The sequence below is a fragment of the Emys orbicularis genome, chromosome 9, assembly GCF_028017835.1.
Source record: "Emys orbicularis isolate rEmyOrb1 chromosome 9, rEmyOrb1.hap1, whole genome shotgun sequence".
Classification (NCBI taxonomy): Eukaryota; Metazoa; Chordata; order Testudines; family Emydidae; genus Emys; species Emys orbicularis.
The window spans coordinates 68,589,317-68,616,629 of record NC_088691.1 but is presented as its reverse complement, the minus strand read 5'-3'; the positions used below and the strand labels follow the sequence as shown (position 1 = coordinate 68,616,629).

At 42.1% G+C, this 27,313-nt stretch overlaps 1 protein-coding gene across 1 annotated transcript; it reads left to right on the top strand.

Annotated features, from left to right (window-relative positions):
• The first annotated feature begins 16,678 nt into the window (after positions 1 to 16,678).
• RNF228 (ring finger protein 228) lies at positions 16,679 to 17,590 on the top strand. The gene has a single exon (XM_065410349.1). It carries the CDS (start codon positions 16,679 to 16,681, stop codon positions 17,588 to 17,590), a length of 912 nt encoding a protein of 303 aa, XP_065266421.1.
• The last annotated feature ends 9,723 nt before the right edge of the window (positions 17,591 to 27,313 follow it).

The window sequence follows — 27,313 nt, the reverse complement described above, 5'->3', positions numbered from 1 at the left end:
TATAAATGATCTGGAGAAAGGGGTAAACAGTGAGGTGGCAAAGTTTGCAGATGATACTAAACTGCTCAAGATAGTTAAGACCAAAGCAGACTGTGATGAACTTCAAAAAGATCTCACAAAACTAAGTGATTGGGCAACAAAATGGCAAATGAAATTTAATATGGATAAATGTAAAGTAATGCACATTGGAAAAAATAACCCCAACTATACATACAATATAATGGGGGCTAATTTAGCTACAACAAGTCAGGAAAAAGATCTTGAAGTCATCGTGGATAGTTCTCTGAAGATGTCCGCGCAGTGTGCAGAGGCAGTCAAAAAAGCAAACAGGATGTTAGGGATCATTAAAAAGGGGATAGAGAATAAGACTGAGAATATATTATTGCCCTTATATAAATCGATGGTACACCCACATCTCGAATACTGCGTACAGATGTGGTCTCCTCATCTCAAAAAAGATATACTGGCACTAGAAAAGGTTCAGAAAAGGGCAACTAAAATGATTAGGGGTTTGGAACGGGTCCCATATGAGGAGAGATTAAAGAGGCTAGGACTCTTCAGCTTGGAAAAGAGGAGACTAAGGGGGGATATGATAGACGTATACAAAATCATGAGTGATGTGGAGAAAGTGGATAAGGAAAAGTTATTTACTTATTCCCATAATACAAGAACTAGGGGTCACCAAATGAAATTAATAGGCAGCAGGTTTAAAACAAATACAAGGAAGTTCTTCTTCACGCAGCACACAGTCAACTTGTGGAACTCCTTACCTGAGGAGGTTGTGAAAGCTAGGACTATAACAGCGTTTAAAAGAGAACTGGATACATTCATGGTGGTTAAGTCCATTAATGGCTATTAGCCAGGATGGGTAAGGAATGGTGTCCCTAGCCTCTATTTGTCAGAGGATGGAGATGGATGGCAGGAGAGAGATCACTTGATCATTGCCTGTTGGTCCACTCCCTCTGGGCACCTAGCATTGGCCACTGTCGGTAGACAGGATACTGGGCTAGATGGGCCTTTGGTCTGACCCAGTATGGCCGTTCTTATGTTCTTAACAAGTTTAAGCTTTGTTGTAACATGCGTTGTTTGCCTGGACTGCTCAAGACCTGAATGCTTGTGTAGGAGGAACTCTGAGTTGGATTCTTAAATACCTTCCTGCTGTTTCACATCTGACACTCCTTGATGAAACATAGGAGCCTTGTCTTATAACAAGCTTATTCAAAGTGATACAAGCTACGAAAGTGAAATCTTGGAAGCGTGTTTTCATAATGCAATAAAAATACTGTAATGATAAATAATAATTAATAATACATAGTGTGTAATAATCATGTCACAAAAACAAATTTTATATTTCCAAGATCACTGCTTTTATAATTTATACTCAGGTAAAGGAGAAAATCCCTGGAAATATTATTTTTAAGAGGGGGTTCACAAGACTTGACATTTTAGTGAAAGGGGTTCACAGGTTGTTAAAGTTTGGAAACCACTGCTTTAAGGAGAAGGGCAGCAAGTTTGGACCTCCAGGGGTTACCTAGAAAGGCCTCCCAGGGTCAGTTGCTGGTGGAACTAGTGACAGTTGGTCCTCCAGCAACTAGAAGGGCTGTGAGGAGACAGAGGCCAATCGGGGCCCAGCAGACCAGATAAAAAGGTCTGGCTGCTTCTATCAAATGGCAGTTCTGGGTGAAGCCAAGAGGAAGGACCTTCCCACTGCCTTAGCACAGGGAGCCAGGTCTGATCAAAGACTGAGTGCACTTTGCATTTAGGTCAATGAGAGACTTTTGATTTATTTTGTGAACTGTAAGGCCCAGATGGGCAGTCCTAAGTTAAACATTAATTAGACTTCTGAAAATTGGGTGAGCCAGTGACATAGGGGTGAAGCAGTGTTTTGTTAATAGTTATGTTTTATGGGAAGCAGCATGGTCTGATGAATTGCCCAGTGGAGTGGGAGTCAGGAGATATGGGTTCTAGTCACAGCTCTGACATTGACCAGCTCTCTGAACTTGGGCACATCATTTCACCTCTCTGAGTGTCTGTTTCCACTCCCACCCTTTGTATCTTTCTGTTAGAGCTCTTCAGGGCAGGGATTGTCTCTTATTATGTTTGTACAGTGCCTAGCACCATAGGCCTCTGATCTAAGTTGGGCCTTTTTCATTATCATAATAATAATTTAAGACCAGTCACTGGAGAATATCTTCTCCTGCTGGTCTTTTGTGATGTTTTGGGAGTAGCAATCAGGGGATTAATAAAGTTATATCAAGCCATTATCCTCTACGGGATAATGAAAATACAATATCAGAGCTAGGGGGTATTATTATTAGTAGCAGTAGTTTGATCCAGACCAAGGTGGTGGTGGTAGTGGCTGAGGGTATGTCTTTGCTGTATGGTTAACCCAGGCTTTTACCTGCGTTTTAGCCCAAGCCGCCCTACCGTTCACACAGAAATATATCTGAGGCAGACTTGGAGAGGCTTTAAGCCTGAGCCAGCGTAGCTGGTTGAGGGTGTGTGGGATAGAACATGCGCTCTGGTTTAACTTGGGCTGGAACCCGCCCTCTTCACAGTACAGATGCAGGTTAAATCATGTGGGTGCTGTTATTCCTCCAATGCCATTTTCACAGTTCCTGCCCAAAGGACAGACAAGTTCTCCCACAACTGACTGGGAAAGAAGCCAAGGGTACTTCTACCCAGCAAAAGAAGACCCGGGTCAACTGACTTGGGCTCATGCTGTGCAGCTAAAAATAGCCTGTGTAGATATTCGGGCTCAAGGTGGAGCCTGGGCTCTGAAACCCAGTGAGGAGGAGGGTCTTGGAACCCTGGCTCCAGCCTGATCCCGAACATCTACATTGCTATTTTTAGTCCCGCAAGCCAGAGTCAGTTGACTTAGGTTCTGAGACTTGCTGCTGCAAGTGGGGAGAGGGTTGCTGTGTAGAAATATCCCTAGAGTTCTTCAGCACAAAGAATTATGCGATACACCCCCAGACACGAGTGAGTTCAGAAACCATGAAGACACATTAGCCGGTAGGGTTTTGGTGTGGGGATGCTTACCTCTGGGCTAGGCTAACCCACATGCTCAGGCCCATCACTCAGATTCACTGTGCACTGTGCACCTGACCCGAAAGGTTATCACTGTCTGATGATTGCTTAAAGGCAGAGGTGAAACCTTAGTGGTGAAGTTTCCACACCAGCATCATCACTGATACTTACTGGCACTCCTGTTGGCCAGCTCAGCAAAGGCTACAGACGGAGTGGGCATAGAGCATGAATGCTCTATTATCTCGAATCCCTCCAGGTCAGAGTATAGAGAACCCAGCTCTGTCACTCCCTGTGACCCCTCTTCTTTGGATAGACAGGATTTTAGTCTTCATGGTTGACCATCTTTCACTTTTTGTGATCACTAAAAATGTGTTAAAAATAAAGCATTTCAGACATAGGCCTCAATTAACTAACCTCTTCATAATTATTTTGTGAGGTATTTTCTAAAGCCCCTGCACTCCCCTTTATGTGTGGGAACAAAAGGGAATCAGCCCCTGTGGAGGGCAATGCATCATAAGTAACTGCAGACAGTGTCAAAAGAAATTTGAACAGCTTCCCCTCAGGATAATCCAGGATCAGCCACAGTGAGGCAGGAGGGGCTGACAACATAGCTGGCTGCAGGGACCTGGCATGGCAGTGCAGAGACTTCAACACTTGCCTTTGGCAGGTCCCATAAGACCTGCAGACTTGGGGAAGGGACACACACTCCCTAACTTTTTGGAGGTGGGGCAAATCCTGTGTCTTCATCTGATCTCACAACTGAAGAATCAGAAAGGAACGCAGCCAGGTCAAACGTGTGGGGGGGGGTGAGGGGGAGGGTTCTCTATGAAGACACTTCTAGAGTACAAAGATAGTGAACTTCTACAGTATAAAATAGGTTCTCAGAGGCTGATCCAAAGTCCATCATAGTCAAAGGAAAGACTCCCATAAACTTCAATACGCTTTAGATCAGGCACTCAGTGCTTAATCCATTTAAAATAATTGTTAAATCTGGTATTTTTTAATACATTGGTTTTTTTGGTGGGTGAACATGAAATTTTAAAAAACACAAACTGTCATTTCAGCTCAAAACACAGCAATTGTAATTATAATCCCTGACTAGATATGATAGTATGAGTGCAAATACCCCTGAGCCCTTCACTATTTTCTCTCTTTTGGACAAAATCTGGTTGAACATGTGTACATAATATTGTGGTCTGACGGGACAAAACATGTTTAAAAGAACTGTTTTAAAAAAAAAAACAACCTCTGAATAAATATCTTGGGTGAAATGCTGGCTGCACTGAAGTCAATGGCAAGACTCCCATTGACTTCAACAGGGCCAGGATTTCACCCCAAATATAATTCCTATCTTAGTTCAACATTGCTAAAAATGGGCAGTGATGATAATAATAACTGACATTTATGCAGGGCCTTTCAAGCAAATCTCCCATAGTGCTGAACAATCTACTCACAGTGATTACATATAGAACAGCCTCATGCAGCTGAGAAATGTAGGGAGTGGAGACTTTGATGGTGCCTGTGTGAAGAGTACTGAGACTCTGATCCTGTACCATCAAAGTCGATGAGAGCTTTGCTATTGACTTCAGTGAGTGCCAGTTCTAGCCCCTGAAGGATCAGGCCTAAATCAGTGCCAAAGTGGACACTTAAATGCCTAAAAATTCAGGCACCCAAGTTTGAAAATGGGCATTATAATGATACCTAGCTCTTATCTAGCACTTCACATCAGTAGATCTCCAACACGCTTTACAAAGGAGGTCAATATCTTGATCCCCATTTTACAGACAGGGAAACTGAGGCACAGACAGGTGAAGTGACTTGCCAAAACTTACCCAGTAGGCCAGTGGCAGAGCCAGTAATTAGACCCTGGGTCTCCTAAGTCCCAATCCAGTGCTCTATCCACTAAGCCATACTGACTCATTATTATTATTTTACTGCTGACAGCATCCTTGGTGCTATACAAAACAAAGGGCTAGTCTACACTCAAATTTTGCACCTTTTTAACTAAATTGTTTGAAATAACTTAATTAAATCAATGCAACCCTCAAGCATGTGAACTCAGTTATACTGATACAAAGGTGTTTCGGTCAGTATAGCTTGTTTCAGTAAAAGCTATACTGACGTCAATGCATTTATGTTAGTATAACTGCATCCATGTTAGAGAGTTATACCAATGTAACTAAATTGGTTTTTCTACAGTTTTAGTTAAATCAGTACAAAAATTGAGTAGACCAGCCCTAAGACAAACGCATGGTCCCTGGCCTCAGGGAACTACTAATAACAATGCTTAGGGTCATATTAACTCCTTGCACTGCGTGGCTTAAGACAGTGCAACCCAGCTTATAGGTCTTCCTCCCCTGCCCCTCTTGCAAATTCTTGCAGTGATGGCTGCAGTCCACTTGAAACTATAGTTCTGAGGAGTGAATATTGCTCTATTGCTCATTGGGATGTTAATTCTTAAACCTAAAGATGACAATCTAAATATCAGCATTGTTAACTATTCCACTGCCGACCAATGTAGGAGAAATACTCAACTTATGTGCTTATTCCACAGTTCCAAACTGCCCCTTGTGACATCTTGGGTGCCATAAACCAAAGCTGCCAAACCTTCCAGCGTCTTCCTCGCAACTTTTGCAGTGTAGTTACGCACTGTCGATATAAAAGCTGTGGCACACTGAACACTGTAAATGTAGGACAGTGTAAAAGAAATGGAATTGAATATAAAAAATTCTAAGGGTCACTGTACTGACTGTTTATTGATTTCCATATTTAAATCAATAAACCTCGCCCGTCCCCACCCCCACCAATTTTAATGAAGGTGCTGCAGAATTTCCAGATTGAGGTAGAAATAGGATGGCAGGGGTTGTCATTGAATTTAGGACCCACTTGCTGGGGAGCATGTGGGGCAATGGGTATGTTGATAGTAAGAGGAGAAGCTCAAAATTAATGCAGAAGAAAAGGGGAAACCAGTGTAGAAACCTTCAATAATGGAGGAATGGAATGGTTAGAGTGGTGGGAAGAGTATGTCTATGACTGGAGTGGAGCATTAAAGTTCATTGTGGATGTAATGGCTCAGCTGTTTAAAGGCTATGTCTACACTATGTGCTAGGAGTGTGATTCCCCTGCTTGTGTATGCATACTCACGCTGGCACTCATTGAACTAGTGTGAGTATAAATAATAGTATAGCCATGGTAGCAGGGTAGCAGCATTGGAGGCACAGCTGAGCTGTGCCTGAAAGTGGCAGGTATGTACTCAGCACAGCTCAGCCATGTCTCCACAGCTGCTACCCATGCTACTGCAGCTACACTGCGATTTATGCTAGGGCTAGCTCAGTGAGACCTAGTGCAAGTATGTGTACACAAGCAGGGAATCACACCCCTAGATCGTAGTGTAAATCTACACTAGACAGCTTGGAAGGTTCCTAGTTTTAACACTAGGAGGGAAAAAAAGGTAATCTTTTAAAGTTCATGAATGTGATGACTCTTCAGCTAGAGACAGGCCCAAGCCAAAACTTTGTATCTTTAAGAATCATTCAGTTTTGAGGAAATTGAGATTTTGATCCAATTCTGAACTCTGCAGCTCAGGGTCTGTCTCAATCCTTAAAACAGTCTGTCATGACTGAAACATTGGAGCCAACCATATTTTGTAATAAAGAGCCAAGAGGTCAAACTTTGATACCGAGGTTTTACCTGCACCTGTTGCACTGGCAAAATCCACATTTGCACATCCAATCCAGTTACTGCATGTGCAAATGGGTACTTATCTGGATGCATGCATAAATTCTGGGGGAACAACTTGCTTCTAAAAACACCCAGTTTAGCTTTAAGTAGCATTTGGATCTTTTAATCTGTTTGTGAGACAAAATTAATACAGAGCCATATTCAGCAGCCACAGTACAATACACAGCTCTGGGGTAAGGATCAGGCTTATACTTATACAAGCATCATCTGTACTTTAATATCACAGTATTTCTACTATTCAATTAAAGGAACGACTAATGCTAATTTTTTCAGAAATCTTGGAAAACTGGGGAAATTCCCAAAGATTGGAGGACTGCCAGTGTAGTTCCAATATTTAAAAAGGATAAAAGGGATGAGCCAGGGAACTATAAACTGGTTACCCTCATGCCAGTCCCAGGTAAAATAACAGAACAGTTATTTCAGGACTCTAGCAACAAAGAATTAGAGGCTAATATGTGATATAATAATAAAAATATAATTAATGCCAGTCAGCATGGTCTCATGGTCTTCTCAAACTAATCTGTTCTCTTTTATTTTGAGAAGTTTACAGGTGAGGTTGATAAAGATAACAGTGCTGATGTAATATACTTGGATTTCTCCAAGGCATTAGTACCACATGGTATTTTGATTTTAAAATGTGCATTATAATGGCCCCTTCTGGCCTTAGATTCTGTAAAAGAGGGTTTACTATAATGGGGCTATTTGTATGTCTCAAAAGTAAGGCATGAAGTTAGACTGAATTATTGCTAAATTAGGCCCATAGACACTTGCCTTCCACTGATTGTAATAAAGGAAGTGTCTAAATCCCTTACACTGCAATTAAAATCTCAACCTCAGACTTTAAATGTCAAAGAGGGGTAACTGGGTAAAAATTAATGGAGGTCAGACTAGATTATCTAATTGTTCCTTCTGGCCTTAAACTCTGACATCTATGAATGACACACTGGATTGGTTATAAATGTAATCTTTTTCTTTCTTTACCTTCCCACCATGGAGTGCAAACATTATTGGAAATTTAAATTCTTTTCTGGCATACTGCATTCAGTATGCAGCATTTGCACTAGTTTTTGCAACATCTCCAAAAGGGAATAGGTAGGAAGGCACTTTAACAATAAATTATTCAGGACTAAAATGTATTAAGTAAAATGTTAACTTGAAGAAGAAAGCAGAAGCTGGTCTCTTAAAGCTTGTGATATAATGACATGTCATGAAAAACAATGCACAGTTTTAGTGAATCCTCAAAAGAGAGAAGGAACTGGATAGGAAGGAGAAATTCAGGTCTTCTTGCTAATGTAAATGAATTAGTTGTGTGAAAAGATGGAAGAGGAGAAGAGTTCTTTGTTAAATATTTACCATGTGAGCCATGGGTTTACTTACTTAATGCAGCCTAGAAATGTAGACAAAAGAATACAGTAAAAAACATTTTCCCCTTGATACTAAAATGTCATCTGTGCACTTTTGATATCACTGGAAATAATTTTTAATCATTAAGGGTCTTATCCAAAGCAGATTGAAGTCAATGGAAAAGCTCCCAGTGACCTCAATGGGCTTTGCATCCGTCCCTAACTAAACTACTTAATTATTAAAATATTCTTTAATTTTTTATTAATTTTAATCATTAAGAAGTCTCAATTTATGAGACTGCCTGCTTTGTTAAAGTGAATGAAAATGGGTTTTGATTTTTTTCCTCAGGTTTTTTGTTACCACCTGTGTCATATATGTGTCTGACATTACAGATGTTACAGCACTAATTTTTACTACTGTCCCTCATTCTGAATTGTTGAGACACCATACTGGGTCTGATGCTACAGTCCTAATTCAGGATCAGTACACATAGATTTATCTCAATGGAGATTTACCTGTCTCTGGGCTGGATCAGGTCCATTCCTGGGTCACGTGTTCATCAGTTAGCATTTGCTTCTTTCAAATATAAAATAAGCCAGATATCAAACCTAATCTATTTTAATATGTCTATAGTACAACAACATGGAGATGTGTATAGCTGAAACAATTTAATTATAGATGATTGCTATGGGGATTTATGCCAAAATGTGACTTTTTATTACATTTTGGGACTGATTCACCAAATGCATTACTTCATTTTACACCAGTGTAACTCCACTGAGATCAATGGAGTTACCCAGCATAAAACTGGAGCAATGCACTAGCGAATCAGGCCCAACATTACAATTCAGTTCATCCAAGCTGCAGGATGAAAAATATTAAAGATTATTGCAAAGTGAACAATCTGTATTTCATTAAAAGTTGTTTGCCACTTTTGCTCAGAATTGATAACAAGATTTATGCTGAATAGCATCCAAAGCCTTAGAGACTGGTTCAGCCAAATGTCAACTCGTCCTTTCCTGTAGATACTTAAATTTTGATTTTTTTCTTCGATTAATATATTTTGCCCCTAAGAACTGGTCTTAAAAATCTGAAAGCCCAAATAAAAAAAAATTAAATACTATAACTGAAACAGGAAAAGAGTGGGGAGCATATCCAACCTTTAGAAGGAAGAGAGATTCTTGTAGCGCAAAATCTGAAACATTTTCACTATTGTTCAGAAAGAACACTATGGAGATGCAAGCTATGTATGGATCTTTACAATTTTGTGAGAGAGGCTACTCATGATTGCTTTGACTCCAACAACACCCTTCCCTTTGGATGCATCAATGGAGCAGTAATAGATGCATCTAGAAAAGCTATGCTCAAAAATTTAGAGAAATACTTACCAAAAAAAGTAGTAACGTTCATTGGTGGATACAGGGATACAGTCACTTTGGATAGTCATGAGACATAAGAAATGATAATTTCCCATGGGTTGTTCTGTATCAGAGTATCCCTATATGTACAAGGCAGGGCACTAGAATTGGACTCAAGATACCTGGAGTGAAATCTTGACTACATCGAAGTCAGTGGGAGTTTTGCCATTGACTTCAGTGGAGTCAGGATTTCACCCCTCAGCTCAATTCCTGGCTCAGCCACAGAATTCTTGTTTGATCTTGGGCAAATTACTTAATCCATCCTGTGTCTCAGTTTCCTGTTGGTAAACTGGGGATAGCACTTCTCTACCTCATAGAGGTGTTGTGAGGATAAAATCCATTAATGTCTGTGAGGTGCTGAGATGTTAGGGCAATAAAGACTAGATGAGTAAGCAAGCAGATAGATAAATATCTGAATTGCAGTGTTCCTGTGTACCATTTTCTTTTCTGAGCCCTGTAGCTCAGGGATGGCTGCATTTCAGTTGTGTTGTGTGCATATAGTCCTTAATCTTGCAAACATTTTCACACACATGTGTCTTTACATGTGTGCATAGTCTCACTTTCTTCAGTGGGGCTCTCATTTGTGTAACATTAAAGCATGTGAGTGTCTGCAGGACTGGAGTCATAATTTATAAAGTATTTTGGGATTATATATATATATAAAAGATGTTTACTGTGTATCCATGAGTATTGATCTTAGAACCAGCCAAAATAATGTGAAGCAAAAGAATAAGTTACGTGGATGAGGGGTCAGGGTAGCACATGGGGCCAGGAGAGTATATAAGGAGTCTTTTCTGGTGGAGACTCTGGAGCCAGAAGAAGGGCCGGGGAGTGGCCCTGTGGCCACTGTCCTGTATAAGGGGGAGAGAACCAGAGCTGAAGGAAGCCAAGGGGCTGCAGAACAGTAAAGGGGAAGTTTCCTGCAAGTCTCTGAGTACAGGGAGAAGGAACGCCCAGGGAGAAGCCTTGTGACTAGTGTCCTGGTTAAGGGCAGACACCTGGGAAAGCATCCCGGAGAGATCAAGGCTGGGGTGGGTGAATACTGTATGTGTAATTCATTTGTGTGTCTGAACTGTATTGGAGTGCACAGAGATACTTCCCTTTTGAGGGAAGATTGACACTGAAGAAAAGTGTGATAAAAGACAAGAGAGACAGAGGTGTTTGAGTTAAGACAGTTGTTCTCAACCAAGGGTGCACGTACCCCTGTGGGTACACAGAGGTCTTCCAGAGAGTACATCGACTCATCTAGATATTTTCTTAGTTTTACAACAGGCTACATAAAAAGCACTAGCGAAGTCAGTGCAGACTAAAATTTAATATGACTTGTTCATACTGCTCTATATATTATACACTGAAATGTAAGTACAAGATTTATATTCCAATTGATTTATTTTATAACTATGGTAAAAATGAGAAAGTAAACAATTTTTCAGTAATAGTGTGCTGTGACACTTTTGTATTTTTATGTCTGATTTTGTAAGCAAGTAGTTTTTAAGTGACGTGAAACTTGGGGGTATGCAAGACAAATCAGACTCCTGAAAGGGGTACAGGTGTCTGAAAAGGTTGAGAGCCACTGAGTTAAGATATGCAGGGCCGTCCTTAGAATTTATGAGGCCCTACGCAGTGTTATTAAACTGGTGCCCCTATTCCCGACTTGCTCTTAGCAACACAAACATAAGCTTACAGTATTGGAAAACTTGCCACATGCACTTTATTAAAACCAGTTTAAACAAATTAAGCACACTATAATGCTGATGGACTATGTCGTCCCCCCACCCCCATTGCTGACACACACCGAGCTTCAAGCTTCGTATGGAGCAGACGCTGCGGCGGCCCGGGAAGGGAGGGACGAGACAGCAAAAGATACCGAGCTGCCCTGCTGGTGGGGGGGATGGGGCAGGGAGAACTGGGTCTCCAGTTGCTCCGTGGGGCCCGGGCCAAGGGGGCTTACCTGGAACAAGAAGCATCCACTGGTCGGGGTGTCCGTCCACTGGGTGCCGGTGCTGCCTCCTGCCCAGCATGGTCTGAGAACCCCATGCTCCCCAGCCTCCACATTCGAATAATGGCGGGGCTAGGGTGGGCGCATGAGGTGGGGGGGGGAGCCACATGCGCAGCAGGCCTGGAAGGAACCCGAGAGTGCAGGGAGCCCAGCTGTGCGCTGTGGCACAGCAACCAGAAAACCCCGGGCCTGCTGCCAAGCCTCTCCCTGAAGACTCTTATTGTTCTACTCTTCTCCATTGAAGATGAGTCATGAAAGTGGACTTCTCCCATCAGCTGAGTTTGTAGCTCAGAGCACCTGGTAGGAGGGGGATAAAAACCCCAAACCAAAGGAACTAAGCATGTCTATGCTGCTTGGACTAGGGGGGAGAGGGGGAGGCGGGAGCCAGGTATTTCTAGGCATAAGCAAGAGATCCCCTGCTGCTTAGCCTGGGTTAGCCCTAAAAGTCAAATAATGCTTGCTGATTATAGAAGCCTATATTACTTTTTTGACACCTAAGACTGTAGCTCATCAGTGTGTCTATGTTTGCTTGCTTCAACCTTGTAAATAACTCTAATTCCCTTTTTCTATTTAATAAATCTTCATATAGTTTACTATAGAATTATTTATGAGTGTTGGCTTTGGTGTGAGACCTAAAGCACAGTTGACCTAGAGTAAGTGACTGGTCCTTTGAGATCAGGAGTAACCTGAATATTGCTGTGATTCTTGATGTAAGGGGCCATCTATCACAGAGATATGCTCAGCTGCGTGGCAAGACAGAACAGAGAACCCAGGGGGACTGTCTGTGACTACATGTTAAGGCTCCTAAAGATGACTACTAGCAATTTGCATCCCTCCAGAGATGAAAGAATATCCCATAGCTCATACACAGAGAGATATCAATAGCTAATGTGATTCTCCATGTTGCTTACATTTTTAATACACTAATGGTCTGTGAGACAGCATGTCACAATAAGCATTGCTTAGATAGAATGTGTCTATACATCATCATAGCAATCACACCAGCAATCATTATAGCTAGGGTGAAGAAGCTTTTACCCACTGAATGCCTCTTTTTCACTTGTTTTATCAAGATGGGAATTTTACATATTGCCCATTAGCTAATTAGAGTTTCTTTCTGTTGATCTTATAATTATGCCCAAACTTCTCAATTTGTTCCATGTGTTTTTTCAAGCCAGAGTTATAACAGGCTTTCCCAAGTTTTAGAGCAAGCATATCCTTATTAGGTGTAGCTTCAGTTGACCTCAAAGCAGATATAAATCAGATACGAGAAATCAGGACATATAGATGAAGGCCAAGCAGTTAAAACAAGAGAATGCAGAAGATAGATCTGGACTTCATTAAAACGTTTGATACAGTGCCTCAAAAAAATCTGATGTGAAAAATTAATTCAAAGTGACTTGGGTTTGAGCACTTTCAGATGGCTTGAAATTAACTGAAAGACAGAGTAATGCAGAATGACGATATCATCAAGTTGGTGGTGTCAAGGATGATTTTATTTACAACTGTATTACAGTTCTGGAAGAATGAAACAGTGCATTACTTGAATGTGCAGATAATACTAAACTGGGAGGTATCAAGAGCCGCAGTGAGGAAGAAAAAGGTATATGAGGAAACCATAAGAATAAAGATGTACAGGAAATAAAATGAGATTCACTGTAGGAGAAAATGTAGGCCAATGCATCTAAGGGAAAATAATCCAAAACCCAGATATTCAGTAGGAGAGAGATGCAGCACTGGAAAAACAATATTGAAACAGACCTGAGGGTGATTATGGATGGCAGATTAGCTATGGGCCTGCAAATCAATATGGCATTTTAGAAAAGTGTGATTGTTGGGACACTCATGGGAAACAGCACACTGTGGACTATGAAAGCAATAGTCTCTCTCTGTATTGCAGAAGGGAGGCTGAACCTACAAGTCTATAGAATTCAGTAGAGTGATTTTGAATTTACATCTTGAGGTAAATAAGCAAAGAATATAGCTACTGTTTGGAGAATAATAATATGTAGTTGTTATATAGCTCCTTTCATCAGTAGATCTCCAAGTGTTTTACAAAGGTCAGTATCATTATTCCCATTTTACCAATGGAGAAACTGAGGCACAGAGGCACAAAATGACTTGTCCAAGGTCACTCAATCGGCCAAAGCCAGCAATAGAAACAGAGAGAACGAGAAAGGTTAAAGGTTTAGAAAACATGCCTTTCATAGTGATGGACTCAAGAAGCTCAAATCAAATTAAGGGCTAACTTGATTACAGTCTATACATACCTACATGGGAAACTAATACTTGATAATGGGCTTTTCAATCTAGCCGACAAAGATATAGCAAGATCTAATGGCTGGAAGTTGAAACTAGGCAAATTCAGACTGGCAATAAGGTGTAAATTTTTTAAAGTGAGGGTAATTAACCATTGGAACAATTTACCAAGTGTGTGGTGGCTTCTTAATCATTGGCAATTTTAAAATCAAGGCTGGATGTTTGTTTAAAAGATATGCTCTACTTCAAAAGGAATTATTTTGGCGGAGTTCTATGGCCTGTATTATACAGCAGTTCAGGCAAGATGATCTCAATGGTCCCTTCTGGCCTTGGAATCTATAAGCCCAGACATCCTGAGTACCAGTACAGTGTAAACTGCTTCATTCCTTATATTCAGACTACTCTTTCTTCTACTAAATTTTATCCTATTACTTCAGATTATGCTATGACCACCTACTTTAAATAAGTTTCTCTCTCCTGGTTTCACCATTCAGATATGTGTAGAGAGTTTTCTAATCTGCCCTTATCATTTAGCAAATAATATCTACCTTTTGTTTTAATCTTCTCTGATAAATCAGTCCCTCTGAAAAAGTAACAATGAATTTATCTCCCTCAATTCCCTCCAATTTGTCCAAATCTTTCTGGTACTAAAATGTCCAGAACTACCAGCAGTATTGTGCATTCTAGAGGAACTACGTGGCCTGGCCGATAATATTATAATTGAAGTCAGGGGAGTTACTCCAGGTTTACACAAAGGTAACAGCAAAATTTTGTTTAGTGAGACCTGTTAGACTGTGGAATATAATCTTATTGGAAGTGGTGAAAGCATCATCATTTTGGGTCATTTTAAATGAGACCAGACAAAGCACTTGATACTGTAATGCAATGGCAGAATGTGAACAAGGAAACCTTCAAAGCTACTTTCTTCTCCTGATTCCATGATGCATGAATTATCTTGCATTTCCAGCATTCATATGGAAGGTGAATCATATTGCTCTGTATGTTCCTTGTAGCTCACCAAAAAGAAAACATTGTGTACTGGTAACCAAGCGTTATTTAACAGAATATGTATCTGCAACTGTACTTAACATCATACTAGCACTAGTTAGCCTTACTCAAAGCATAATGAATAATTTTCTAGAAAACCAGATCAAACCTACTAATCCTAAACTGTACTCCTCGCTGGAATATCTTTGACAGAATCAATGCAACATCTTTTAACACAATTAAAGATTGTGAGAACTTATCCAGGATTCTCCATCATGAACATTCTTTTAGATTACTGGAGGTTCAAAGAACCACTGAGGATTCTTCATATAATGCTAGGCAGTTAGTAAAATGGGTATTGCTAGTAAAGAATAGACCATTTGGCAGTCCATTTGGAATTTTAAAAGCTGATGGGAGGGACATTGGAGGAACAACAAAGATAGATGAAAGTATATAAAAAGGCAAAATTATGGGTAAAAAGGATCATATTTATTGTAGTAAATTTGCTACATGGCTCTTATTAGTTGCATGAAATCCACATATATTTAAAAATGTAAATATCCATGACAGCTCCACAAAATATTTGATTTTTTTTTAAATCAATACAAACCACAAATTGTAAAAAGTAATAGCACTGCGTTCTCTATAAGAACATGGGCCAAATCACACTCCGCTCACTCACACAAGTAGTGCCATTTAAGTCTATAATATTACGTTCAAATGAGTATGGCAAAGAGGATTTGGTCCCGTATTTGGTCCGGGCAGAAAATTATGTGAAGAGTGAGAAAATGCGTCTAGAGACAAATCTCCTGACAGTGATCTGAAGGGAAAAAAAATTTGGGGCAGCATACCAAGCTGAAGCTCTCCTTGAGCCAGACCCACACCCACAAACAAATCAGACTGCCATAGAGGGTCCTCAGTAAAGGCACCTATATTAAGTCAAAAGATTGAAGTAAATGAAAGGCTAGTAATGTGCTTTGGGGGGAAAATCCTATGTAGGATCTTCTGAATCTGCTCTCAGTTAAATCAATAACAAAAATCTAATCGATCTTCAGTGGGAATGGCCTCATAATTGTATTTCTAAAACATAAATGAGTACAGTGAGAGAGCACAATTGTTTAAATATATGTCTCTAATCTGGTAGTCAATTCCTGTTCTGACTCTGAAACAGACCCATATCCGGGCTCAGTGCTGGTCTATGCATTAGATCTCAGTTCAATTCTAACAAAGGAAAACCTCCTTCAGAATCAGCAGCAGCAGGGCATTTGTAAGAGATCATTATTTTCAAGAAGAGAGAAAACCCCATTCTCTCTTTACGGCTCCAGCCTGGCCCTGGGCTTCCTAATTACAATCAAAAGGTTAAGCTGGCCTTGTGATCAGTGGGCTTTCGTCCTTGAACACAGAAATGAGCTCACAGCTGATCATGCAGAGGCAACCGCTGGTGTGTGTGTCTCTCTCTCCCCTGCCGCCCGAGCCTGTTCGGAGCAGGAACCCCGCATTACATCACCGGCTCGCTTCTGCGGAGGGAAGGAGCAAAGCGGCGACTCCGGGGGGCTGCTGCTGAGGGTGAGAAGGGAGAGGCTCAGGAGCCCAGGGGGCGAGGAGGCTACTGCGGAGGGGCGGCCGCGCACGCAGGAGCGGCTCGAATCCCGCAGCTAGAGGAGGATGCAAGAATTACGAGACATGCATTAAAGAGGAGGGAAAAGGGGGAGACCAACCCCCCGGTCCAGCCGCCTCTTCCTTCGGCATCCTCCCATGCGACGGTGCCTGCACCCCAAGGGCAGCCGGGCAGCGGGCCGGGGGCTCCAGCTCCCAGGCTGAGAAGAGACAAGCCGGTGGGGGAGGGTCGAGCTTTTCTTTTTCGGTGGCGCTCCCTCCCTCCCCCGGCTGAGAAGATGTTATGGCCGAGCTGGCGGAGAAGGGCAGCGGCAGCCTAGGGACGACGGGCGGGTTGCAGCAGCAGGATGGGGGGGCGGCGGATGGCGGGGGGCCGGAGGAGGAGGAGGCGGCGGCGGCCGGGGCCGCCAACCCCCCTAACTACGAGGACTACGAGTGCAAGATCTGCTACAATTACTTCGACCTGGAGCGGCGCGCGCCCAAGCTGCTGGAGTGCCTGCACACCTTCTGCCAGGAGTGCCTGAGCCAGCTGCACCTGCGGGCCGCCCAGCGCCCCCCGCCCGCGCCGCCCGGCCCGCCCGGCGCCGCGCCATGGCGAGCCGGGGCCAGCGGCACCATCTGCTGCCCGGTATGCCGCCACCGCACCGCCCTGCCCGACCAGCGCGTGCACAGCCTGCCCGTCAACACCAAGCTGGCCGAGGCCTTCCCCCTGCAGCTGCGGGCCCGCGACCCGCTGCCCCAGGACAGCCTGCCGCCCGCGCCGCGCCCCGCCGCCGGCCCCCAGCCGCGCGCCGCGCCCCACGAGGCGGGCCCAGCCCCGCGGCCGCAGCGCCCCGGCCCGCGCTCCTCGGGCGGGGGCTACGAGAGCTGCCAGAGCTGCAAGCGGGCGGCGCTGAGCGCGGGCTGCGTGTGCGTGGTGTTCTCCTTCCTCTCCATGGTGGTGCTGCTCTTTACCGGCCTCATCTTCGTCAACCAGTACGGGGGGGAGCCGGGGTCCGGCGGCCCGGCCTCGCCCTCCCCCGTGGGGCCCATCTGCCTCTCGGTCGCCAGCATCCTCGCCCTCTTCTCCGTCGTGGTCACCTGGCTCATCTGCTGGCTCAAGTACCGACCCGAGGCGGGGGCCGGGGCGGCCCCCGGGAGCGGGACCCCCAGGGGGCGGGCTGCTGCTGCTGGCGGCAGGAGGAGCCACACGTAGCGCTGGGGCCGCGGCCGCCTGTTGCTGCAGCCGCCGCCGCCTGAGGCTGGGTGGGCCCCCAGGGTGCGGGGAAGCGGGGGCCCTGCGGGGTACTGGGCCCGGGCGTTTCCACCCACGCGCTCGCCAGGCCTGGTCCCCTCTTGTCTCGGGGGATAAAGGGAGGGCAGGTGTTAGAGGAACGGATACCACAGAGCCTCAGTGCATTTGACCTGGTCGCTTCCCTTCCACACACCCTGCACTCCTTATCGCCTCTCTGCCTCCACGGGGGAATACAAGGAGCCACCCGGGGCGGGGGGACCTGCTGGCCCGCCGTGCACTTGGCCTCTTCTCTGCACGTGGAGGACGTATCTTAACCTTGTCTGTGCTCCACACTTGAGGAGGGACCCTGCAAGAGGCTTGGAGGAAGTTGGACCATTGCACCTCAGTGCACTTGCCTTCTTTCCTATACACGGGGCACTTATCTGTGCTTCAGATTTGAGGGTGCAAGGCAGGGGTCTTGAGGAAGTGGGACCATTGTACCTCAATACACTTGTCCTGCTACTTCCTCCACAAAAGTCATGCACACAGTCCTTGATCCTAGTCTGTGGATGCAAGGAAAGACCTTGTCATGGAGAGAGGTGAAACCATTTTTCAAAATTCACTTGAACTGTTACTTGCTTCTCACCCACACATGCAAACTCCTTACCGCCCTCTCCCTTATGTTCCCAGCCTAAGGGGAAAGACCATGGGTGGGAGAATTGGAGGAGATGGGTTAGTTATTTCGGTACTCAATCCTGAAGTGCAAATCCTTCTTTGGAGAGTAGGATCTTGTTAGTGGATAAGGATGCAGGGCCATAATTTTGAGTGGCAGTGTTGTCTAGTGGATAGAGCACAGACTGGAGCCAGGCACTTCTGAATTCTAATCCTGGCCTTGCCACTGATCTGCTAGGTGGCCTTGGGAAAGTGATTTAGTCTCTCTGTATCGTGGTTTTCTCCTCTGTAAAATGGGAATAATAATTCTTATTTACCTATTTCAAAGGGAGTTGTGATGACTAATTAGTTAATGTTTGTAAAGCACTTTGAAAATGTCAAATGCTATATAAGTGCTAGTATTATTTATTATTTATTTTTCACTACATCAAGGAAGGGAGGATAATAGAGGGAATGATATCTGGACAATTAATGAGTTTGAGATGAATGCATTGTGTACATGTATAGAGTGATGGAGGGAGCAAAGAAAGTGGGAGAATTAAGAAGTAAGATCTGTCAGCTATCTTCTTGCCAACTGGAGGGTAAGATACATGTCTCTAACAGATATAGAATGGCCTGGCATCTTGGGAAATTAGGAAAAGTCAAGGGGTAGGAAAGGGTCGCATACCATTTCCCCACTTTTATCGTTTATCAGCATACCCTTGTTTCTGTGCTTGCTAATGCAGAGGGGACGCAGCCGTTTATCAAAGAAAACTGGCTTACTGTTGCCCCCACCTGGAAGATAATTGAAGAGATGCATTGTTGTTACAATCAGAATGAGATGACTGTGTTCATTGTATTTTGTACTTTTCCCTTTTTAACTTTAAAAAAAGGAACTACAGTACATGTACAAAAGAGCTGTCTTAAACTCCTGTCTTAAAGAGACTGCACCAAAGTATCCCCACATGTATCAAGTACCCCTCTGTTCCCCCTGTATAAGAAAACTGCCTCTATAAAGCAATTGAGTTTTTGCCAGGCCCTTGGGTGTTTGTTTAAAATAGGCTTTGCTATTTCATTTTTAGAGATTGTTGTTTAATGTGGGTAACTGAAACACTGTTTTGTGCATTTTAAACAATTTACTGAAGATGGTTTAATTAATAGACTATAGCTCTAAAACTGGGATGAGAGATTTCTGTGGCACAGAATAACGATTGATTGGCCATTCATTTAAACTTTTATATGATGAAAGGAATCCCACATTAAAATATTGATTTTCAACAGCACAGTAAAAGTGGAATATGATAGTATCATTTCCGTATTGATAATTAGCCTTCAGTTACGATAGTTACAACTAGAAAGTGTTTTTCCCCCCTTCTTGATATGTTTCACTTCTGTATTATGAATTTCTCTAGAAGGCCAGGAGAACACTTTTTGTATATGTCACTTTTAATGCATTTCATATATGGTGAGATATTCATAATGAGAGATGAAAAATAATGTCATAATTTGTTTTGTAATGTACAAAGGAGAGCACTCTATGTAAGTACTATTGTATGTTGCAGGATAATTCGTTTGGTGCCTGAATTTTTTAAAAAAAACTTAATTAGCTGTTATCTCTTATATCTGGAATGAGAAACTGCTTCTTCTTCCATATTTCTACATAGTACTGTATTGGAATGAAATGATAATTTTTGTGTTTAACAATTGGAGAATTTAAAGGTGGTTGTATATTATTCCCTGTGTATTTATGCAAGCTTTCTGCATGATATCCTGACAAGTATTCTATTAATAGACCTTACTTGACCACGTCTATTTATGACAAGTGAAAAGAAATGTATTGACTGTTTAGGAGCAGAAAGACAGCAACTGAAGACTTGTTTTAAGTGTGATGTGTTTTATGACTGCACAAGTGATGTGTAGTGTGCATTGTCTTGATTATCACAAACCTGTAAAAATGTAGTATTTGTACAAAGATCCATTATAATGAAAGTATTTGACGAAAACAGTATGTGATCTTTGTGTCACTTATATTCATAAACACATAAATCTGCGCCAGCCTTTTCACACAACAGAAAATAAAAATGTTATGGGGAGATAAATTACTGGATTCTGTTCTGGCTCTGTGCTAACTTTCTGCATGACCTTGGTCAAGTTATTTAAGCTGGTATTTTCAAACTTGGATTAATAAATTAGGCACCTAAATAAAAATATATACCTTTGAAAACTGAGCATAGCATTGACTAGAGTAGTAGATGTGGATACTTTGCACGTGAGAAAATCAGAGCGCTTTTATTTAAGTTTCTGTGTGATAATTGAGATGCCCAACTTCAGATACAAACATTTGAAAATTTTGGCTCTAACCTCTCTGTCCCTCAGTTAATCCATGTAAAATTGGATAGCAATATTTACCTCCCTAACATGTGGCTTCTAAGGCTTTATTCATTACAAAGTTTAAAGCAATTTGAGGTCCCGAAATAGAAGGTGTTATAGGAGTGTGTAAAGCATTATAAATAATATTAAGAATAAATGTATGTACATTAGCTGACATATTCCCCAGTAATGTTTACTGAGGAAAAAATAAACAATAATTTAAAATATATACATTCTTATACAATTAAATTAGTGGATATGATATCCATATGTTTCTAATGCAAATATAGCATTAGTTCATCAGTATTTTTATTAGTGAAGAACCAATAATATGCAGTTTTAAACAGTGTCATGTTCTCCCAGTTGGAAGCATATGCTTCATCTCTGTATTTTCTGTTCCTTCCACAAAATTATACACCTTTGATTTTTCTATCTATGTATTTGAAAATATTTCAGAGTCAAATTAAAATGGTATTGAAACACAGACAGTAGATCAGATCTATGTGAATTTAGAATAACTTCACTGATTTCAATAGTGTTACTTTGGATTTAAACCATAGTAGTGAAGAACAGAATTCATCTGTATAAATCTAATACTATAGAATCCCAGCACTATATTTGTATACTGGATTCTCTTGAATCTACAGATTACTTATGCTAAATCTAGCCTTGATCATGTATCAATTTAAAAAAATCAAGCTAAAGAAAATCCATGTGACTGAACTGAGATATATTTATTACTATAACCATCTCAGTCCCACAACTCTTACGTTTTTTCAGTGTTTTTAAAATGTTAAATATATGGGGATGGGGGATTTGAGGGGGAATTGCCTCTGTGACACTGTCTCCACAGATCCCAGACTCCAGAGAGCGGTGTGGGGTAGGAGTAGGTGGACATATCCCACTTGAGGCCCTAGGGAGAGTCACAATACAGCCCAGCCTGTATTTCCAGTATGTTCTATGGAAACCTGTTGCTGTGGAAATCACCTTTTAAGGAATTCTGGGGGTCAGTTGTGGCCAAGGATCAGAGCAAAGCACTACGGGTTGCAGCAAAAGCATGGCGCTTCATTTTGAATGGCTCTGACCTACAAGTTTCCTGGGCTATACGAATTCTGAAAGATCTTCAGAATTTTTGGTCAGGCCTAATGGCCTGTTGTTCGTCATGGATAAACCCCTCCCCTCTCCCTGACATGGGCTCACCATGATGATTTCCTGATAGTTTTCCTCTGGCTGAGCTTTTAATGATTTTTACCATGAGAGGGGGTGATCCAAACCCAAAATTACTAAAGATTGTGGGTCAGATTTTTACACAGAAGCTTTGGAATAAATCAGTCGACTTCAGTTTAGTTTAATTTACTCCAGAGTAAAACCAGTGTGTCTGAGAGCAGAATCCAGCCCATAGATGTAGAAGGCAGGGAATTAATATACCATCTTAGTATATTAGGCCTCAGCTGGAGTATTGTGTCCAGTTCTGGTTGCCACATTTCAAGAAAGATGTGGACAAATTGGAGACGGTCCAGAGAAGAGCAACAAAAATGATTAAAGGTCTATGAAGCATGACCTATGAGGGAAGATTGAAAAAATTGGGTTTGTTTAGTCTGGAGAAGAGAGGACTGGGGGGACGGGACAAGATAACAGTTTTCAAGTACATAAAAGGTTGTTACAAAGAGGAGGGAGAAAAATTGTTCTCATTAACCTCTGAGGCTAGGACAAGAAGCAATAGGTTTACATTGCAGTAAGGGTGGTTTAGACTGGACATTAGGAAAAACTTCCTAAATGTCAGGGTAGTTAAGCACTAGAACAAATTGCCTAGGGAGGTTGTGGAATCTCCATCATGAAGATTTTTAAGAGCAAGTTAGACAAACACCTGTCAGGGATGGTCTAGATAATACTGAGTCCTACCTTGAGTGCAGGGGACTGGACTAGAAGACCTCTCAAGGTCACTTCCAGTTCAATGATTCTATGATCTTTTGTTTTGGTCAACACAGCAAGAGGCCAGTGCTGTGGAAGATTTTCCTCTGAGGATAGAGTGTTGTAAAAGGTCTTGATTTTGCCTTCTTTCCTATCTAGGGTATATGTTTACAGTCATGGAAAACTCTCACTGAAGTCAGTGGGGATGCAGGATTGTGTCCCAAATAAACAGGTTTTTTTTTTTTTAAATTGGAAAGGGATATGTTACGTGTTAAATTTACAAGTTTAACGTTGTGTATGCTGTTTCCTTAGGTGTATGGGACACTCTTTTGTAAGTTTTGGGGGGCAGGATTAACACTGACACTCTATCATGTCATAGAGTTGTTTCTTTTTATTTGCAACTTTCAAAATAACTGTATTCTAGCGTCCCTCTTTATTTAAAGCACCATAACATTTGTAGCAAGTACTTGTTGTGATGGGTTGGCCCCCTTGGGAAGTCACCTGATGTGCTGAGATACCACTGAGTCTACCTGTTCTGGCAGCATGGGCCCCATTTAACCTGTCTTGCTGAGCCAGGCTCTTAAAACCTCCTCTAACACGCACACGCACACACAGAGGCAGGGCCACACCCAGCTGCAGATCAGCTGTGGGAAGACTCAGCTTAAGGGACTTGCTCCAGCACTCAGATGTCTACCTCGCTTGGAGTACAGACCCAAAGATATATTATATTATATTTGCCTCTTCCTTCAATGTGGAAGAGGGTATGCACAATTTCTAACTCTCCCCTCCTCCCAGTTAGAAATTACATAAACTGGGTTGTATTATAAACCAGAAATAAATTTAACAACTATAGCAGGTGTATTTTAAGTAGTTGAGGAGGTAGCAGACAGAACAAGGCAGGTTACTAAGAAAATAAAACAGAGCACGCAATCTAAGCTTAATACCCTAACAAAACTGGTTACATGTGAGTTCTCACCCTAAATGTGGTTCTAATAATCTTCTTCACAGGCCAGACCCCCTTCCAGCCTGGGCCCAGTTCTTTCCCCCTGTTCAGTCTTAGTTGTTTCCGGCAGTCATCTTGGCTGGGGTAGCTGGGGAGAACTGAGGACCTGGATTACCTCACTCCCCACCCTTAAATAGGATTTGCATAAGGCGGGAGTCCTTTGTTTCCTAGTTTGACACCCGCCCCCCCTTCCTTTCCAGTGGAAAGTTACAAGAACTTCCAGGTAATGTTTTAGTATCAGGTGACAAGATCACCTGACTCTGTAGGGCCCCTGTAGCCTTTCTTCACAGGCTGACCCACACCATTCACAGGAAGACTAAGCTCTTTTACAGGCCATTGTCTCTGGCTGATGGGCCATCAGCACTGTCGGGCTTTTTCATTGTTGTACCTGAAGTGTTAGCAGGGGACGTCACCCAAAGTAACATAGTTGAAATATACATAGTCAATAGTCCTAATTTCAGATACTGAAATGATACATGCATACAAATAGGATAATCATATTCAGTAAATCATAACCTTTCCAATGATATTTCACATGAGCCATCTTGCATGAAGTATATCAGTTATGTCATATTCATATCATAAGCATATTTTCATAAAGAATATGGAATGACATGTCACACTTGTGCACGTTCAATGGTATGTACAACAGCTAGAAACTTTTAATAGTCTTTGCTTTCTCCTTTGAAAGGGCCTGAAAATATTCTGACTAAACAAACATATTGCAGGGGAGAAATTATGTTCTTAAATGTGATCTTCACATCAGTAGCCTGCCATCAGTATATAGTCACACAATATTAATTACTTAATTACAGATATGAATATTCTAAAAAACATGTTTGTCAGAAAACCATGGTAGATTTCATAAATGTATCTAATCTATTTCTAAACCTCTAAAATCTACTTACTGAACTAATTTTCTATTCCTTTGATATTACTCAAAAATCAACATGAGCAGTGATGTTAAAAATCCTTGGCAGTTACTTTTATATTCATATAAAATAAAAAATAGCCACTCTTTAGATGTTTGGCATCAAGCATGGGAGTGCTCTACCAAGGTACACTTATACAAAGGTAGCAATATTGCTTTAGAACTTAAATTAATGGCCTGCATTTCCAAAAGTCACTAGTGATTTTGGGTGCTTCTATTTGCCCAGTTTGAGGTACCTTAAAGGGGTCTGATTTTCAGAAAGTGATGGATCTACAAAGGTCCTTAGGTCTTGCAATGCTCAGCATTGCAATGTATAACTTTTAGGTGCCTTGCCACACACTGGAATCCACAGGCCTGAGTCAGGTCACTAGGTTCCATATACAATTAATGGGGAGGGTTACAGGCATAAGAATAGGATCCACAAAGGGTAGCATGCTGAGTAGGGAGCTGCATAAGCAGTGCTCCAATTACAGCGAAGCCAGGTCCCTTACTACTTTCAGGGGTTACCTCACTTCTGTCTTGTGGCCCCCTTACTTCTCTCTACTGTTTAATTTAAAGCCAGCCACTTAACATCTGCTTTTTCTCCATAACTGGAACACTATTCACAATTTAGCCTATAAGAAATGCCAAGGAGAGGGGCTTAACTTGATTAATTTGTCATTTTCACTCTTTTGGCCTTATGCATATTAATTATTTATATACAGTGGAACAGCTTCAGTAGGAAAGATTGAGACCCACCCCAACATATCCCATGCTCCTATAGTTAGGGCATTCACCTGAGAAATGGGAAACCCAAGTTCAGATCCCTATTCCATAGTAGGGGGAAGGAGACTGAATGCAGGTGTCCCACATCCTGGGTGAGAGCTCTAACCACTTGGCTAAAGGTTCTAAGAGAGGCTGCTTCCTCTTCCTTCCTTTAACTCCCTCCTTCCCCACTATTTTATGTTGGTTTCAGCATGCTCTGAAAGTGCCTACAGGATTGGGCCCCACAGGCAAGAAAGACGGGGTACTCCTAGTTTGATGATCCCACTTAGGTGTTTGTGTGCCTACGCTAAGGCAACTGTGTGCATGCTCACTGGCAGAAACTTAGGTATTTAGGGAAAATTAACCATGGAAATTCCAGCATCTAGAGATTTTAGGGCCTCCAAGGTTAGGCAGCAGCTGAACAGAGGTTTTGAGAATCTCTGTGGTACCTAAATGTTGGACCTAAAGTGGCAGTTAGGATCTCAAGTACTTTTGGGGATCTAGCCCCAAAAGCTTCATTACCCACCCTCTGAAAATCAGACCCCTTTAGGAGCATAGGGCATAGGAACTTCCTGGGTCATCAAGTCTAGTCTCCTGCTATTGCATGCAACCCTGTCTCATAATCCTCATTCATACATTCATCAAACTCCATCTTAAAACTAGTTAATTGTTTGTCCCAATCTAACTCCTCTGATAGTTAGAAACCATCTAATTTTCAACCTTCCCGTTTCTTCTCATAAAGTATCAGGGGGTAGCCGTGTTAGTCTGTATCTACAAAAACAACAAGGAGTCTGGCGGCACCTTAAAGACTAACAGATTTATTTGGGCATAAGCTTTCGTGGGTAAAAACCTCACTTCTTCGGATGCATAGAGTGAAAGTTACAGATGCAGGCATTATGCAGATGCCTGCATCTGTAACTTTCACTCTATGCATCCGAAGAAGTGAGGTTTTTACCCACGAAAGCTTATGCCCAAATAAATCTGTTAGTCTTTAAGGTGCCACCAGACTCCTTGTTGTTCTCATAAAGTAGGCTCTCTGTTTCCTTGATCATCCTAGTAGCTTTATCTGCACCAGTTCCAGTTTGAATTAATCTTTCCTGAACACGGGTGACCAGAATTGTACACAGATTTCCGATGAGGTCTCATGAGTGCCTTGTACAATAGCATTAATTCTTCCCTCTCTCTGTTGGTAATACCTTGCCTGATGTGTCCTAGGCTTGCATTTGTCTTTTTCTTGGTTGCGTCATATTGATGGCTCATGGCCATCCTGCCATCTACTAATACACCTAGGTCTCCCTCTTTCCCTGCCATTTCCAAGTGAACTCCCACCATATAGCAGGAATTCTTCTCAATAATCCCTAAATGTGTGACCTTGCACTTCATACTATTAAATTTCATCCCACTTCTATTATTCCTCTAAAAGCCATCCAATTCTTGCTATATAACAGTCTGATCCTCCACTGTATTGACAATGCCTTCCAACTTTGTGTCATCACCAAATTTCATTAGCACACTCCTACTTTTTGTACCAAGGTCATTAATGAAAATAAGACCGATCTTGAGGAACTCCACTAGTAACCTCCCTCCAGTCTGATAGTTCACTTTTCAGCACAACCCATTTTCATCTCCTTTAGTTAGGTCCTTATACACCTTACTATTCTTGAACTAATTCCCATCTTCTCCATCTTAAATAATAACTTACTATGTGGTACCATGTCAAATGCTTTACTGAAGTCCAAAGAGATTAGATCTACTTCATTTTTCCTGTTCAAAAAGTCAGTTATTTTATTAAAGAAAGATACAAAGTTAGTCTAACGCGCTCTATCTTTGTTAAACCCATGTTGCATTTATCCCATTTTCTGTTTACCTTCATATCTTCAATTATTCCCTTCAAAATTTGTTCTAAAACTTCATGTACTATTGAGATCAGACTAATGGGTCTTTGGTTGCCCAAATCACCTTTCCCCCCCTTTCTTAAATATAGATATGGGGGGGCATGGATCAGCGTTCATGTCACACTTCCTGTCAGTACCCGGCCCAGGCCGGGGAAGCTAATGATCCAACCAGTGGACCAAATGTGATGAAGAATCCTGGT